The sequence below is a fragment of the Elephantulus edwardii genome, unplaced genomic scaffold, assembly GCF_000299155.1.
Source record: "Elephantulus edwardii isolate Elephantulus edwardi_28Jun2011 unplaced genomic scaffold, EleEdw1.0 scaffold00065, whole genome shotgun sequence".
Taxonomy (NCBI): domain Eukaryota; kingdom Metazoa; phylum Chordata; class Mammalia; order Macroscelidea; family Macroscelididae; genus Elephantulus; species Elephantulus edwardii.
Genome location: NW_006399815.1, coordinates 12909989 through 12923506, shown reverse-complemented (window position 1 = coordinate 12923506; position 13518 = coordinate 12909989). Strand labels below are relative to the sequence as shown.

General features: G+C 38.5%; 1 protein-coding gene and 1 pseudogene across 1 annotated transcript in view; both read left to right on the top strand.

The window, feature by feature from the left end:
• The window catches only part of LRRK2 (leucine-rich repeat kinase 2), a 244601-nt gene that overhangs the window by 145354 nt on the left and 85729 nt on the right, over positions 1-13518 (top strand). The window contains exons 32-33 of the mRNA XM_006888199.1: positions 716-917; positions 2225-2313. Of these exons, the coding sequence (XP_006888261.1) occupies positions 716-917; positions 2225-2313 (291 nt within the window). The remainder of the gene's footprint in view (positions 1-715; positions 918-2224; positions 2314-13518) is intronic.
• LOC102867148 lies at positions 10101-11094 on the top strand (annotated as a pseudogene).

Genomic DNA, 13518 nt, shown 5'->3' with positions numbered 1-13518 from the left:
CATAGGGTCGCGATGAGTCATTTTCCACTTGATGGCAATCAACAACACTATTTTGTATGTTACCCAATTAAGTGGTATTTGGTGTGTAGCAGCAATGATTATTATTTCATCAGACTCGTTGGTGCTTAGGCCAGTTCTCCATTTCTCAAGGTCAAGATTCTGGAGAGAAAGCTTAGCTTAAATGGGAAGATTCCAGGTGTCTCCAGGCCATTCCATAAAGCTGATGTTTTGTAAATAATAAGCACTCACTGTGATTTTTAACTCCAGGAACTGGGTATTTTTATCTAATAAGTAAATACAATAAACAAACAAACAAACAAACAAACCCCAAAACATCTTTTACTACTGATTTCTTATGCTAGCAAACTGCCTGTACATACATTTGCTTTAAAAAAATAGAAAAATCTTTAATTATGATTAGTTATTTATCCTAGATTTTACCATGGTTTTGTTCAGTCGATATTTTCGTAGATTCCCCTCAACTCTCCCACCCCCAGATTAGTTGCTTTGTCCACACCTTTTAAATTTTGGCATCATCTTTACTTGCTCCTCGCAATTTAAATAGCTTCACTTCATGTTTTTATTTTGCTTAAACATGCACTTCTGAATGATATACCCTTTTCCATAGAAGTTATTAGCATTGATTTTTACCAACCGCCTGACAAATATATGAATCAAATAGATTTTTTACAGCTTGTCATTTGCAATTACATAGATCCGCGACCAGCCTGTTGTTGGGCAGCTGATTCCAGACTGCTATGTCGAACTTGAGAAAATCATTTTATCAGAGCGTAAAAATGTGCCAGTTGAATTTCCTGTAATTGACCGGAAACGATTATTACAACTAGTGAAAGAAAATCATCTGCAGTTAGATGAAAATGAGCTTCCTCATGCAGTTCACTTCCTGAATGAGTCAGGTTTGTGTTATTTGTTTCATAAGTATTTCAAACTTTCCCTGCAGTAATTCAGTAAAATGTGCTTGTATCTTACTATAGACTCTACTATCTATGAATCAACAGATTATATATGTAAGATTTATTAGTTGAATCAGCTTAATTGCTGTGTAGTGTTTCCTAATGCATGCTGACCATCCTCCTGTTTTCTCAGACGTGGAATGTCTGCGAAAGCAGGCTGTACTAGGTCATCATGAACTCTATGATAAGTCACACACCATGTTATGAGGGGGAAAAAATCAACACTAAGGTCAAAAAATGTTACAATTTATCTAAGGAGGAAGTATTAAAAAGTATGCCTGAGTGAGCACTAAAACTTAGCTTTTCAAATGGCGAGGGACTTGCCCTTTCATAGAATAAAATGAATTTAGTTTAGGAAAGGAAAAGCTATGTCTGTAACATAAAGGACATTTTGGGGGGGAGGGTTCAACAACGCTATTAGGCATGAGACAGCAAGTGGATAATGGATCTCACTGTCGGTTGCACCACATGCTCCTAGCATGATCTAGCAGACAAAACGTGTACTAACATCAATGCTAAAAGTGTATTTCTACTAGTATGACCTTGCTGGAAATATACCTTTAGATTTGTAATATAGGAATAAGTGACTGGATGGCTGGGAAAGTGCTTTTGATTCTCCAATTCTGTTGCATAAAAAAATTATCTTCACATGGATTATACCCGCTATTCCTCTTAAACCAGGAGCCTTCTGACATATGCTGTGCTTGCTAATATTTGATATGGCTTTGTAGTGGATATTTCAAAAAAATCAAAGACAATATTACTATTTTCTCTTTTTGTAGCATGTGTGCTATGCAATGTACTGTCTCAAGTATATTATATATGCTAATTTTAAACATTCCTGTAGTTATTTTCTTTTTGAAAGTTGGACATTAAAGTTTTAAAGCCCAGCATATCTAGGTTCTAGTCCTAGCTTTGCCATCATGGTTGTTATGTGCCATTGGGTTGGAACTGACTCACAGCTGACCCCCTAAGTGGGCTTTCAGAGGCTGGAGTTTGCACGGAAGGAGATTGTTCATCTTTCTCCCTCACAGCAGAGTGGGATTCAAACCGCCTGCCTTTGGTTTGACAGTGCAGCTCCTTACCTCTAGGCAACTAGAGCTCCAAGAACTTCACCAGAGTTCTATCATTAGGATGCTGAAATTTCCTTGTTTATATGAGAAAGGGGTTGAACAAGAGTCTCCATAAGGCTGTTACAGTTAGTGTATTCTAGATTCCTTGTTTCACTCTTTGATAATCTTTTTCTACAGGAGTTCTACTTCATTTTCAAGATCCAGCACTACAACTAAGTGACTTATATTTTGTGGAACCCAAGTGGCTTTGTAAAGTCATGGCCCAGGTTAGTGTCTGTTATTTTGTGGCACAGGTGTATGACTGAAGAGTAGGATAGATGGTACTTAGAGCATTAAATATTTTAGATTTCATGGTCACTAAAGACAGAAGGAATAACTATAAATACAATAAACACTGTCAGTGTTTGTGGGAGAAATTAAAAATCTCTTAATGTTCATGTTCATGTCTTGTTTTCCAGTCATAGATTTATATTTTAAGATATTTTGTTCTATACTGCTTTTCTGTATCAACATATACATATTTTTTACAAATGTAGATTAGAAAATGGTCTAGATGAGTCTGATAATTCTGTCAACACACTATGGATAAAAGTTTTGACTCTAGTGAAATGTGGTTGGTTGGTCAGATTTCTGACCTTAATTTTGAAAGCTTTGGATATTATAGCCACCTTTTTTCTTAATTTGCATTTCATGTGGAAAATTATTTATTTTCTCAATGACAACCCATTGCTTGTGAGTTTATATTGATTAGTTGTAATAATTCAGCTCTGTTAGTTTGCCATAGAAAAATCACTTGAGCATAACACTCTTGCTTCAAGTTTCTCAGCCTTCGTACTATTAACATGTTGGGTCAGACAACTCTTTTTTTATTAATTATAGTTTGCTGCTTTCTAGATACCAATAGCACCCTCCAAGTTATTTCAAACCCTAATGTCCCCAGACATTTACAAGTGTCCCTGAGGCAGAAAAACAAAACACCTACTAAGAACCATTGTATTTAAATTAACAATGAACTGAGGTGAGCTGTAAGAAAATGTCTCCTGCATTTATACTCTTTGACAAGTCTTTAGTTGTCTATAAAACTCTTTGAACTAGAAAATGATTATCTTTTAAAATTAGAATGATCACCCCCCCAAAAAAGCCTAGACATTTTATCTGCAGTGTCTCATGCATGAGTCACTTCTATCAAGTTACATTTATATAATAAATCAGTTTCTCTTAGGTGGGGAAAAAACCCTAAAAATCTCTCTCTACTGAATAAACCATAATGGAAATTAGAACCCCTTGGATAATATTAAGTGACAATTTTTATATTCTCTCTAAGGGGCAAAGAAAGATACTTTCAAAAAGCAACATAGTTGAAGTGAAATCCTACCACACAGAATATTTCAGTGCATTAATATTGGGAATGAATTATACTTTCAGTTTTTAGTAGTTTGGTGTGTCTTTTTAAGTTAGATTATCATTCTTCACACATATGAAAAAGTATTTCACCTGCCTACTGACTAGTAATGGAAGTGGTGAGAGTACAGTGGTCAAGAGCACAAGTTCTCGAATCAGCTTGTGTTCCAATCTTGTGTCTGTGTTGTTCTAATCTCTTCTCTACACCTACTCGCTTTGCAACCTAATAACACTCCTTCATTTTAACTCTTTTTCTTTTCATTTGTAAATAAGGATAATAAGATTAGGATTGATATGATGAAATAAATGAAAAGAAGATGAACTCATGATGCTGTTAGCACATTGCCTCAGTTAAGTGTCTGTGAGCAAAATGTTGACTGCTTTCATAATTGACTAATTTGGTAAAAGGTTTATCATTTTAGGAAATTTCAATAATCACAAAATTTAGAGACATTATAGAATTATAATGCAAGGAGTTTTTTTTTATATAACAAGAAATACAATTGACCTATTCTGTTAAAAGGCTTTATTTTAGGAAGTGCAAAAAAGAAAGTGTTTAGACAATGAAATTCATATAGTTTTAGAGAGTATATTAGTTATGGTTGTTCTTGCTGTTATGTGCCTTCAAGTCACTTGTGGCTCATAGTGACCCGGTGTACAAGAGCCCTAAATCCTGCTCTAACCTGTGCCAGCCTGTGTCTGACACACCTCCTCTCATTACTCCAATAACTGAATCAATTCAAGGGTCTTCCCCTCCTGCACTGTCCTTCCACTTTCCCAAGCATGATGTCCCTTTTCAAGGATTGGTCCCTCCTTGCAACATGCCCAAAGTATGTCAGATGAAGCTTAAGAATCCTTGCCTCGAAGGAGCAGCCCAGTTTCACCCTCTCCAGGACACACCTGTTTGTTCTCCTGGCAGCTCATGGTATATTCAACACTCTTCCCCAGCACCACAGCTCAAAGGCATCAATTTTCTTTCTATCATCTAGTCCAGCTCTCTGATGCATAGCACACAATTGTGAAGACTATGGCCTGGATCAGGCGCAACTTAGTTTCCAGCCTGATGTTGTTGCTCTTCAGTACTCTGGAGAGGTCCCTGACAGCCAATTTCCCCAAAGCAATTAGTCTCTTGATTTCCTGGAGTGTTGACTGTGGAGCCAAGCAAACTAAAACTGTTAACTATCTCAGTCTTTTCACCATCCATAATGATACTGCCAATTGGCCCAGTAGTGAGAATCCTTGTTTTCTTGATGTTAAACTTCAATCCATATTGAAGGCTGTAATCCTTTACCTTCTGCAGCAAGTGCTTCAGGTCCTTCTCAGTTTTAGCAAGCAGCATTGTGTTATCTGCATAAAGCAGGTTGTTGATGAATCTACCACCAATATTGATGCCACATTCCTCCTTGTACAGCCCAGTGTCCCAGATGATTTCTTTTGCATATAGATTGAAAAGGTTTGGAGACAGAATACATCACTGGTGGATACCCTTCCTGGTTTTGAACCATGCGGTGTCTCCTTACTCTGTTCTGATGACTGCCTCTTGGTCCAAGTATAGGTTTCGTATAAGCACAATCAAATGTTCTGGGATTCCCATTCTTTTCAGAGTCTGCCACAGCCTATTGTGACCAACACAGTCAAAAGCCTTTGCATAGTCAGTGAAGCACAGAAAGACAAGATCCATCTAACATTATCTATAATATCCCTAGTACCATGGCCTTTTCTAAACCCAGCCTGCACATCTAGCAGCTCTCTGTTGACATGTTGCTCCAGTCGTTTTTGGATAATTTTCAGCTGAATCTTGCTTGCTTTTGATTTTAATGATGTTGTTCAATAATTTCTGCACGCTGGGTCACATTTCTTTGGAATGGGAACAAATATTGATCTATTTCAGTCAGTTTGCCAGCTGGCTGTCCTCCAGATTTCCTGGCACAACTTAGTGAGCACATCCAAGGCAGCATCTGTTTGTTGAAATACATCAATTGGTATGCCGTCAACTCCTGGAGTCTTGTTTTTTGCCAATTCTTTCAGAGTAACTTGAACTTCTTCCTTCAGCACCATAGGCTCTTGCTCATACAGTATTTCATGAAATTCTTCTATGTCAGCCAATTTCTTGTGGTACAATGACTCCGTATCCTCCTTCCATCTTCTTTTAGTGCTTCTTGGATCATTTAACATTCTGCACAAATCTTCAAGTATTACCACTAGTGGCTTGAATTTGTTCTTCAACTCCTTCAGCTTAAGAAATGCTGAGCGAGTTCGGCCCTTTTGATTTTCTGACCCCAGCTATTTTCATATTTAATTATAATATCTTGCTTTGTCATTCTGAGCTGCCCTTTGAAATTTTCTGTTCAGCTCTGTGATTTCTTGATTTCTTCCTTTAGCTTTGGCTTCTAGGTGCTCCAATGCAATATTCAGAGTCTCATCTGACATCTATCTTAGTCTTTTCTTTCTCTTCAGCCTTTGTAATGATCTTTTGCATTCTTCATGGACAATATTCTTTATATCCACTCAGTGCTCATTTGATCTACATTCATTGGTGTTCAAGGTCTCAAACCTGTTTCTGAGATGGTTTTGAAACTTGAGTGGAATAGACTTAAGGTCAAATTTTGGTTCCTGTGGATTTGATTTTATTTCCTTCAACTTTAGCCTTAAAGTTGCATATGAGTAGTTGATGGCCTTTTCCAAAATTGGCACCTGGCCTGCTTTTCACAGCTGATATTGATATTCTCCAGAGATTATTTCCACAAATGTAATTGATTTGGTTCCTATGCATACCATCAGGTGAAATCCATGTGTATAGCCTGCATTTGTTTTTCTTATAAAAGGTATTTGCAATGAATAAATTATTGAATGTGTAGAGTTCTATCATTCCATTCCAGCCTCATTCCTGTCACCAAGTCCATGTTTTCCAGTTATGAATCCTTTTCCCCATTCCCAATTTTTGCATTCCAGTCTCCCATTATTATCCATTTATCTTGATTGAATGTTTGATTGATTTCTGACTGCAAAAGTTGGCAGAGCTCTTCTATTTCTTCCTCTTTGGTTCTAGTTGTCGGTGCATATGTCAGTAGAAGAATAATGGTCAATCAACTCCTGTGAAATGCACGACCTCAGAAAACCCTCTGCAGGACTGCTATGAGTTGTTTCTGGCTCAACAGCACACAGCAACAGATGCATCTAGTATAAGAAGTTGTTGCTGTGTGTCAGTAAGCACATCTAGTCTAGGAAAGTGGCTCTTAAATATATTCTTAAAATTTTGCTTTTCAAGATGTTTCACATCCTGACCAAACTCTGTATCATTAAGAAGTGGTATTTCCATGTCATTTGGGAAACTTCTAATATCACACACCTGTGAATATTATGGAGGTGGAGGTACCTTTTTTCTGTAGTAGTTTGCATCAGAATCACTTGGGAGCTTTGATTTTTTTTTTTTAAATATATTTCTAACTAGCAGGCACTGTGACTTGCTAAAATCCCTGTAGATTCTGTGAAGTGATTAAAGATAAGACACCACGAAATTTCTTCTCATTAGAATAGCTACACCATCAGCATTCTAATTTAAGTGAAAATTAAGTCAAGAATTTAAAAGCACAAAGTTACTTTGAAAGGTAGATTAAAGTTTTAGTGAAAATATAATTAAAATTTCTTACTACTATAAAAAATCAAGAACATCATTATTGTTTATGCTGACAAAAAGAAAAATAATGTAATTTTCATGGAGTGTTAAAGAGAATGAATGCTATAAATAACCCAGTGAAAACAACAATTACTTGTCTGACATCCATCAGTAAAAATAAATGGAGGTATGTACCTCCATGAGTCATTAAAGCAAGGGCAGGGATAATTTCACGGTGCCAAACTCTAATGAGTCCTCCCACTCACTAAGTGCCCCAATCTGTTAGGTCACTACACTTATTAAAGAAGGTTCTGTCAAGGCATAGAGAAGTTGGTGAAACTCATTTAGCAGTATGATAAAGGAGATATGAAAGTAACTTATTGAATTAATCAGGTGGGACATTAACAAACTTTCATGGCATTTTAATCTTGATAAAAATACGTGCAAGAAATACTGAGGAGTTTGGAAAATCTTTGTATTGAGTAAGAACATAGGTGAAAAATACATGTTTCTATACTGAGAAAATGTTAAGAGGACTTTTAAAGTCCTAACATAATGTTTCTGTGTTTTAACTCTTTGTAGCAAACCACGACAAAATATAGAGGAGTAAAATATAAATAGTTTATTACCTCTCACAAGCCTGTGTGTTGAGTAGTTTGGCTCTATGTGGTGGTAGCTATCATTCACTTGACTCCATTTATCTGAGTCTGGTTGCCAGTTCCTAAAAGAACACATATACGTATCTGGTGTCTTAATGTTTCTCCTGGTGGCCTCTCAGATGTAAGGTGGTCACCTTGAGCTTCCTCGCAGCATAATTACAACTGAGGAATTAGATATTTTACATTGTGCTTGACCTGGGATAGGAAGAAAAGAGAAGTTATCAGTCTTATAAAAAAATACACCCAAGCCTGGAACAGTGTCACTCTGTCATGTTCCAGTGTACAAAACACATCCAAGGCTAGCCCAAATTCATGGAGGAGATATGGACTCTACTTTTTGATGCATTAAACAATACACACATTTAAAAAAGAAAAAGAAATAATGATGGCAATCTTTAGAAAGTACCAACAACAAATGTTTTTGTTAGGTGCTGTCAAGGCAACCAGACTTATAACCCCATGAGCAACAGATCTTCATTATCCTGTGTAATTCTAATCATCTCTGATTTACTAGAGTCCATTGCCATAGTCACTGTGTCAATCCATCTCATTGAGGATCTTCTTCTCTTTCACTGACCCTCCACCTTTCCAAGCCTGTCATTATCCAAGGACTAGCCCAAAGTATGTGAGATGAAGCTTCATGATCCTTACCTCTAAGGAGTACTTGGTTTTCACCTTCACCAGTATATGTTTCTTGGTTCTTTTGGAAGTCTATGATATACTCAGAGCTCTTCTTCAACACTGCAGCTCAAAAGCATCAATTATTCTTTTATCCTTAGGCATTGTCCAACTTTGAGACGCATAGCAAATAATTGAAAAGACCATAGCTTGAATCAGGTGCACCTTAGTTCTTAAACTAGCATCATTGCTCCTTAACACCGTGGAGAGGTCATTGATAGCAGATTTTCCTAATCCAGTATGTGTTTTACATTCTTGACTGTTAGTACCAAGGATGTTGATTGTGGATCCAAGTAAGATGAAATCATTGAGGACTTCAATCTTTTCTCAATCAATCATGATGTTGCCTACCAGTGGTGAAGATATTTATCTTTTTTCATGTCAAGATGTAATCCATATGTAAGGCTGTGATGTGTGATCTTCTGAAGCAAGGGCTCCACTTCCTCGTTACTTTCAGCCAGCAAGCTTGTGCCATCTTCATAACACAGACGTTTAATGAGTCTTCCTCTGATCCTGATGCCACATTCTTATTCATAAAGTCCATCCTCTGGAATTAATAGTTACTGATAAAGGATACAACCCAAATGCACACCTTTCTTGATTTTAAGCACTTGCTCTGCTTGTAAAACACTTTCTTGATATAAGTAAAGGTTTCACATTAATAAAATTAAAATTAAGTTTCCTGAGATTTCTATTCTTCTCAGTGTTTGCCTTAATTTATTATGGTCCACACAGTCAAATGCCTTTGCATAGTCAAAAAACCCCAAATATTCATTCTCTGCTTTCAGTCAAGATCCATCTGATATCAGCAATGACATATCTAATACTGTAGACTCTTAAATCCAGCTCGAATGTCTGTCAATGAACTGTTCCAACTGTTTTTGGATAACATTAGCAAGATTTCACTTGCATATGATTTTGTGTGGCAATTTTCACATTCTGTTGGATCATCTCTTTGGGAATAGGAACAAATAAAGGATTTCTTCCAGTTTTGGCCAAGTACCTATCCTCTAAATTTCCTGTCATTAAACTAGTGAACATTAAGGGCTGCATCTATTCTGTGAAACATGTCAAATGGTATCCCATCAAATCCTGAGGCCTTATTTTTCCTAATGTTTTCAGTGCAGCTTCAACTTCTTCATTGTGACTTGTTCCTGATCATATACCATGTCCTGAAATTGTTCTGTGTTATTCAATTCTTTTTGGTACGTTGACTGTGTGTATTCCCTCCATCTTATTTTGATACTTTCCTTGACCATCAAATATTTTGCCTGTAGCACCTTTCAGTATTTTAACTAGAGGCTTGAATTTCTTTTTAAAGTGCTTACATCTTGAGAAATGCCAATGAGCAAGTTCTTCCCTTTTTATTTTCTAACTCCAGTTCTCTGCATATTCTGTTGTAATATTTTGTTTTGTCTTTTTGAGCTGCCTTTTGAAATCTTTTGTCCATTTCTTTTACTTTATAATTTCTTCCTCCCCCTTTTTTTTTTTCTTTTTGGTGTTCTAGGGCAATTTCAGGATCTCCTTTGACATCCATTTTGCTTTTTTCAACAACTAGAAATAGAAACAAAAGAGTAATTATTCTTAACATTTATTCTATGCCTAGGCTTGTTACGCTTTTCCATAATTATCCATTTAGGCTCTCTGCTCCTCGTTGCCCTCTCTTCTTGTGCAGCCTCAGCTGCAACCCTGAGACACGATGGTGAAGGTCAGAGTAAATGGATTTGGCAAATTGGATGTCAGGTTAACAGGGCAGCTTTTATCTCTGGCCAAGTGGTTACTGTTGCCATCAATGACCCCTTCATTGACCTCGACTACATGGTCTGTATATTGCAGTATGATTCTATCCTTGACAAGTTCAAGGGCACTGTGAAGACTGAAAATGGGAAGCTGGTCATCACTGGGAAAGCCATCACTCTCTTCCAGGAGCAAAATCTCATCAACATCAAATGGAGTGATGCTGGTGCTGAGTATGTTGTGGAGTCCATTATTGTCTTTACAACCTTGGAGAAGGCTGGGGCTCACTTGAGGGTGGTGCCAAATGAGTCATCATCTGTGCTCCTTTGCCAATGCCACCATGTTTGTGATGGATGTGGACCATGAGAAGTGTGACAACTCTCTCATGATTGTCAGCAATGCCTCCTACACCACCAACTGTTCGGCTTTCCCTGGCCAAGGTCATCCATAACTTTGGCATCATAGAAGGATTCATGACCACAGTCCATGTCATCACTGCCACCAAGAAGCCTGGCTATCCACTCTAGAAAGCTATTGCAAGATGACTGTGGAGCTGCCAAGAACATCATCCCTGCATCTATTTGGAAGTACCAAGGCTATGGGCAAGGTCATCCCTGAGCTGAATGGAAAACAAACTGGCATGGCTTTCTGTGTCCCCACCACTAATGTCAGTTGTAAATCTGACCTTCCATCTGGAGAAAGCTGTCAAATATGATGACATCAAGATAGTAGTAAAGCAGACATCAAAAGGGCCCCTAAAGGGCATCCTGGGATACACTGAAGACCAGGTCATCTCCTGAGATTTTAATAGTGACATGCACCCTTCTACTTTTGATGCTGGGGCTGACATTGCCCTGACTGACCACTTTGTCAAATTCATTTCCTAGGATGACAATTAATTTGACTACAGCAAACGGGTGGTTGACCTGATGGTTCCCATGGCCTCTAAAGAATGAAAGCCCCTTGGACCACCAGTCCCAGCAATAGCACTAGGAGGTGGGGGGTAGAAGGGGAAAGAGAGAGAGAGAGAGAGTGAGTGTACTGGGAGTCCTTGCCCCAGCTCACCCCCCGCCCCCGAGAATCTCACATCCTTGACGCAATTTCAATCCAGACACCCTGAGAAATAGGAGAGGCTTAGAGAGCCCATCTTGTCATGTACCATCAATAAAGTACTGCATTGTTGTTGTTGCTGTTTGCCATCGAGTCTCCTGCAACCCTATGTACAACAGCCCTAAACCCTGCTCTACCCTGTGCCAATCTCACTGTCTCTGACACACCTATCACAATTACCCCAGTCACTGAATCAATCCACCTCATAGAAGGTTTTCCCCTCCTGCACTGTCCCTCCACCCTCCCAAGCATGACGTCCCTCTCCAAGGATTGGTCTCACCTTGCAACATGTCCAAGGTATGCCAGGTAAAGCTTCAGAATCCTTGCCTCCAAGGAACAGTCTGGTTTAACCCTCTCTAGAATGAACCTGTTCATTCAGGGACTTAGCAGTCAATCATATATACTTTTCTGCAACATCACAGCTCAAAGTTATCAGTTCTCCTATCCTCCCTAATCATTGTCCAACTCTCTGATGCATACCAAATGATTGCAAAGACCATGGCCTGTATGGGGCTCAACTTAGTCTCCAGAGTGACACTATTGCTCGTCAGTACTTTGGAAAGGTCTCTAACAACAGACTTTCCCATTGCAATATGTCTTTTAATTTTCTGGCTGTTGTTGCCAAGAGTGTTGACTGTGGAGCCAAGCAAACTAAAGCTGTTAACCATCTCAATCTCTTCACCATCCATCCTGATGCTAGCAGTTGGCCTAGTGGTGAGAATCTTGGTCTTCTTGATATTGAGCCTCAATCCATATTGAAGGCTGCAGTCCTTAACCCTCTGCAGCAAGTGCTTCAGGTCCTCCTCAATTTCAGCAAGCAGGGTTGTGTTCTGCATAACACAGATTGTTGATGAATCTTCTCCCAATCCTGATGCCACACTTCTCATAGAGCCCACCCTCCCTGGTAATCTGTTCTGCATATAGATTGAAAAGGTATGGAGATAGGACACATCCTTTGTGTACACCCTTCCCAGTTTTGTACCATGCAGTATTTCCTTGCTCTGTTCTGATGACTGCCTCTTGGTCCAAGTATAGGTTTCACATTAGCATGGTCAGGTATTCTGGGATTCCCATTCTTCTCAGAGTCAGCCACAGTTATTCGTGATTCACACACTCAAATGCCTTTGCATAATCATAGACATTTTTTCTGGTACTCCCTCCTTTCAGCCAACATCTATCTAACGTTAGCTTCAATATCCTAGATATTAGCTTGGGTTTATGTTTTAAACTTTTATTCTTTGTAGCTACAACATTGACTAAGGCATTAGAACAATATGAGCATTAGAAATATCCATGTTGCTTATTAAAAATGGAATTCTCAGGCCTTAGCCCAAACTACTGATCTAGATTCTGAGAGAAGAGTCCAGAAAAATGCAGTTGTTACTCTGAGAAACTTTAAATTATGCTATACTTCTTCATTTACAATTGATGGGAAACATCTTTTATTAGATAAATGTTAGAAAAAGAGTAGAGGTGGTATAAGGACAGTCCAGTATGATCTCTGTTAACTTACAAAGGGGAGACTGCTCCATCAACAACATCCACAACACAAAAGGAATTTCCATAAAGTCAAACATAGTCTCCATGCTCCTACTTTTATCAATTCCAACACCAATCATAGAGCTCTACGAATGGGTCTGAAATCTGTTGTACTGGTCACACAGATTTCATGGAATTATACTCACAGTTACAGGGTTCATGGGGGAAGTAAATAGGTTACAATTCAAATTGGCAGCAGAATACACTTCCTCAGTCAGGACATCTCACTTGTGCTTGCAGGGCCTTTGGCCTTCAGCTCAGGACTTAAATAGTGTCACAAAGTTTTCTTGTTGTTACGTGTGTTGGGTCAGAGATGATTCTTAACTGACCCTCCAGCTGGTTTTCAGAGGCAATAAAGTGTATGGGAATTGTTTGCCCATATTTCTTCTGTGGAGCATTTGGTGAATTTGAACTGTATACTTTGAGTTGGCAATGTACCTTCTTACCAGTAGGTAAACAGAGCCCTGCCAATTATGGTATCATGCTTCCGTCCTTCAGCAGGTTTGGACAAAGGCTCTAGATACACGAAGCAGCAATCTCAAGTCATTTCTATCTCATGTTGGTCTCTGGCTCTCTGCTAAGGCTGTTGTCACTGCTTTGTATAGGTCTGGTCCTGAGCAGTGCAGCAATCTCTGGCCCTGAAAGGCATATGCTTTCTTTTCTTCTTATTCCTCCTTCTGGTAGTGAGATTCTATTTTTCTGCTGCTAAACCTAGTCAATTTATACCTCAT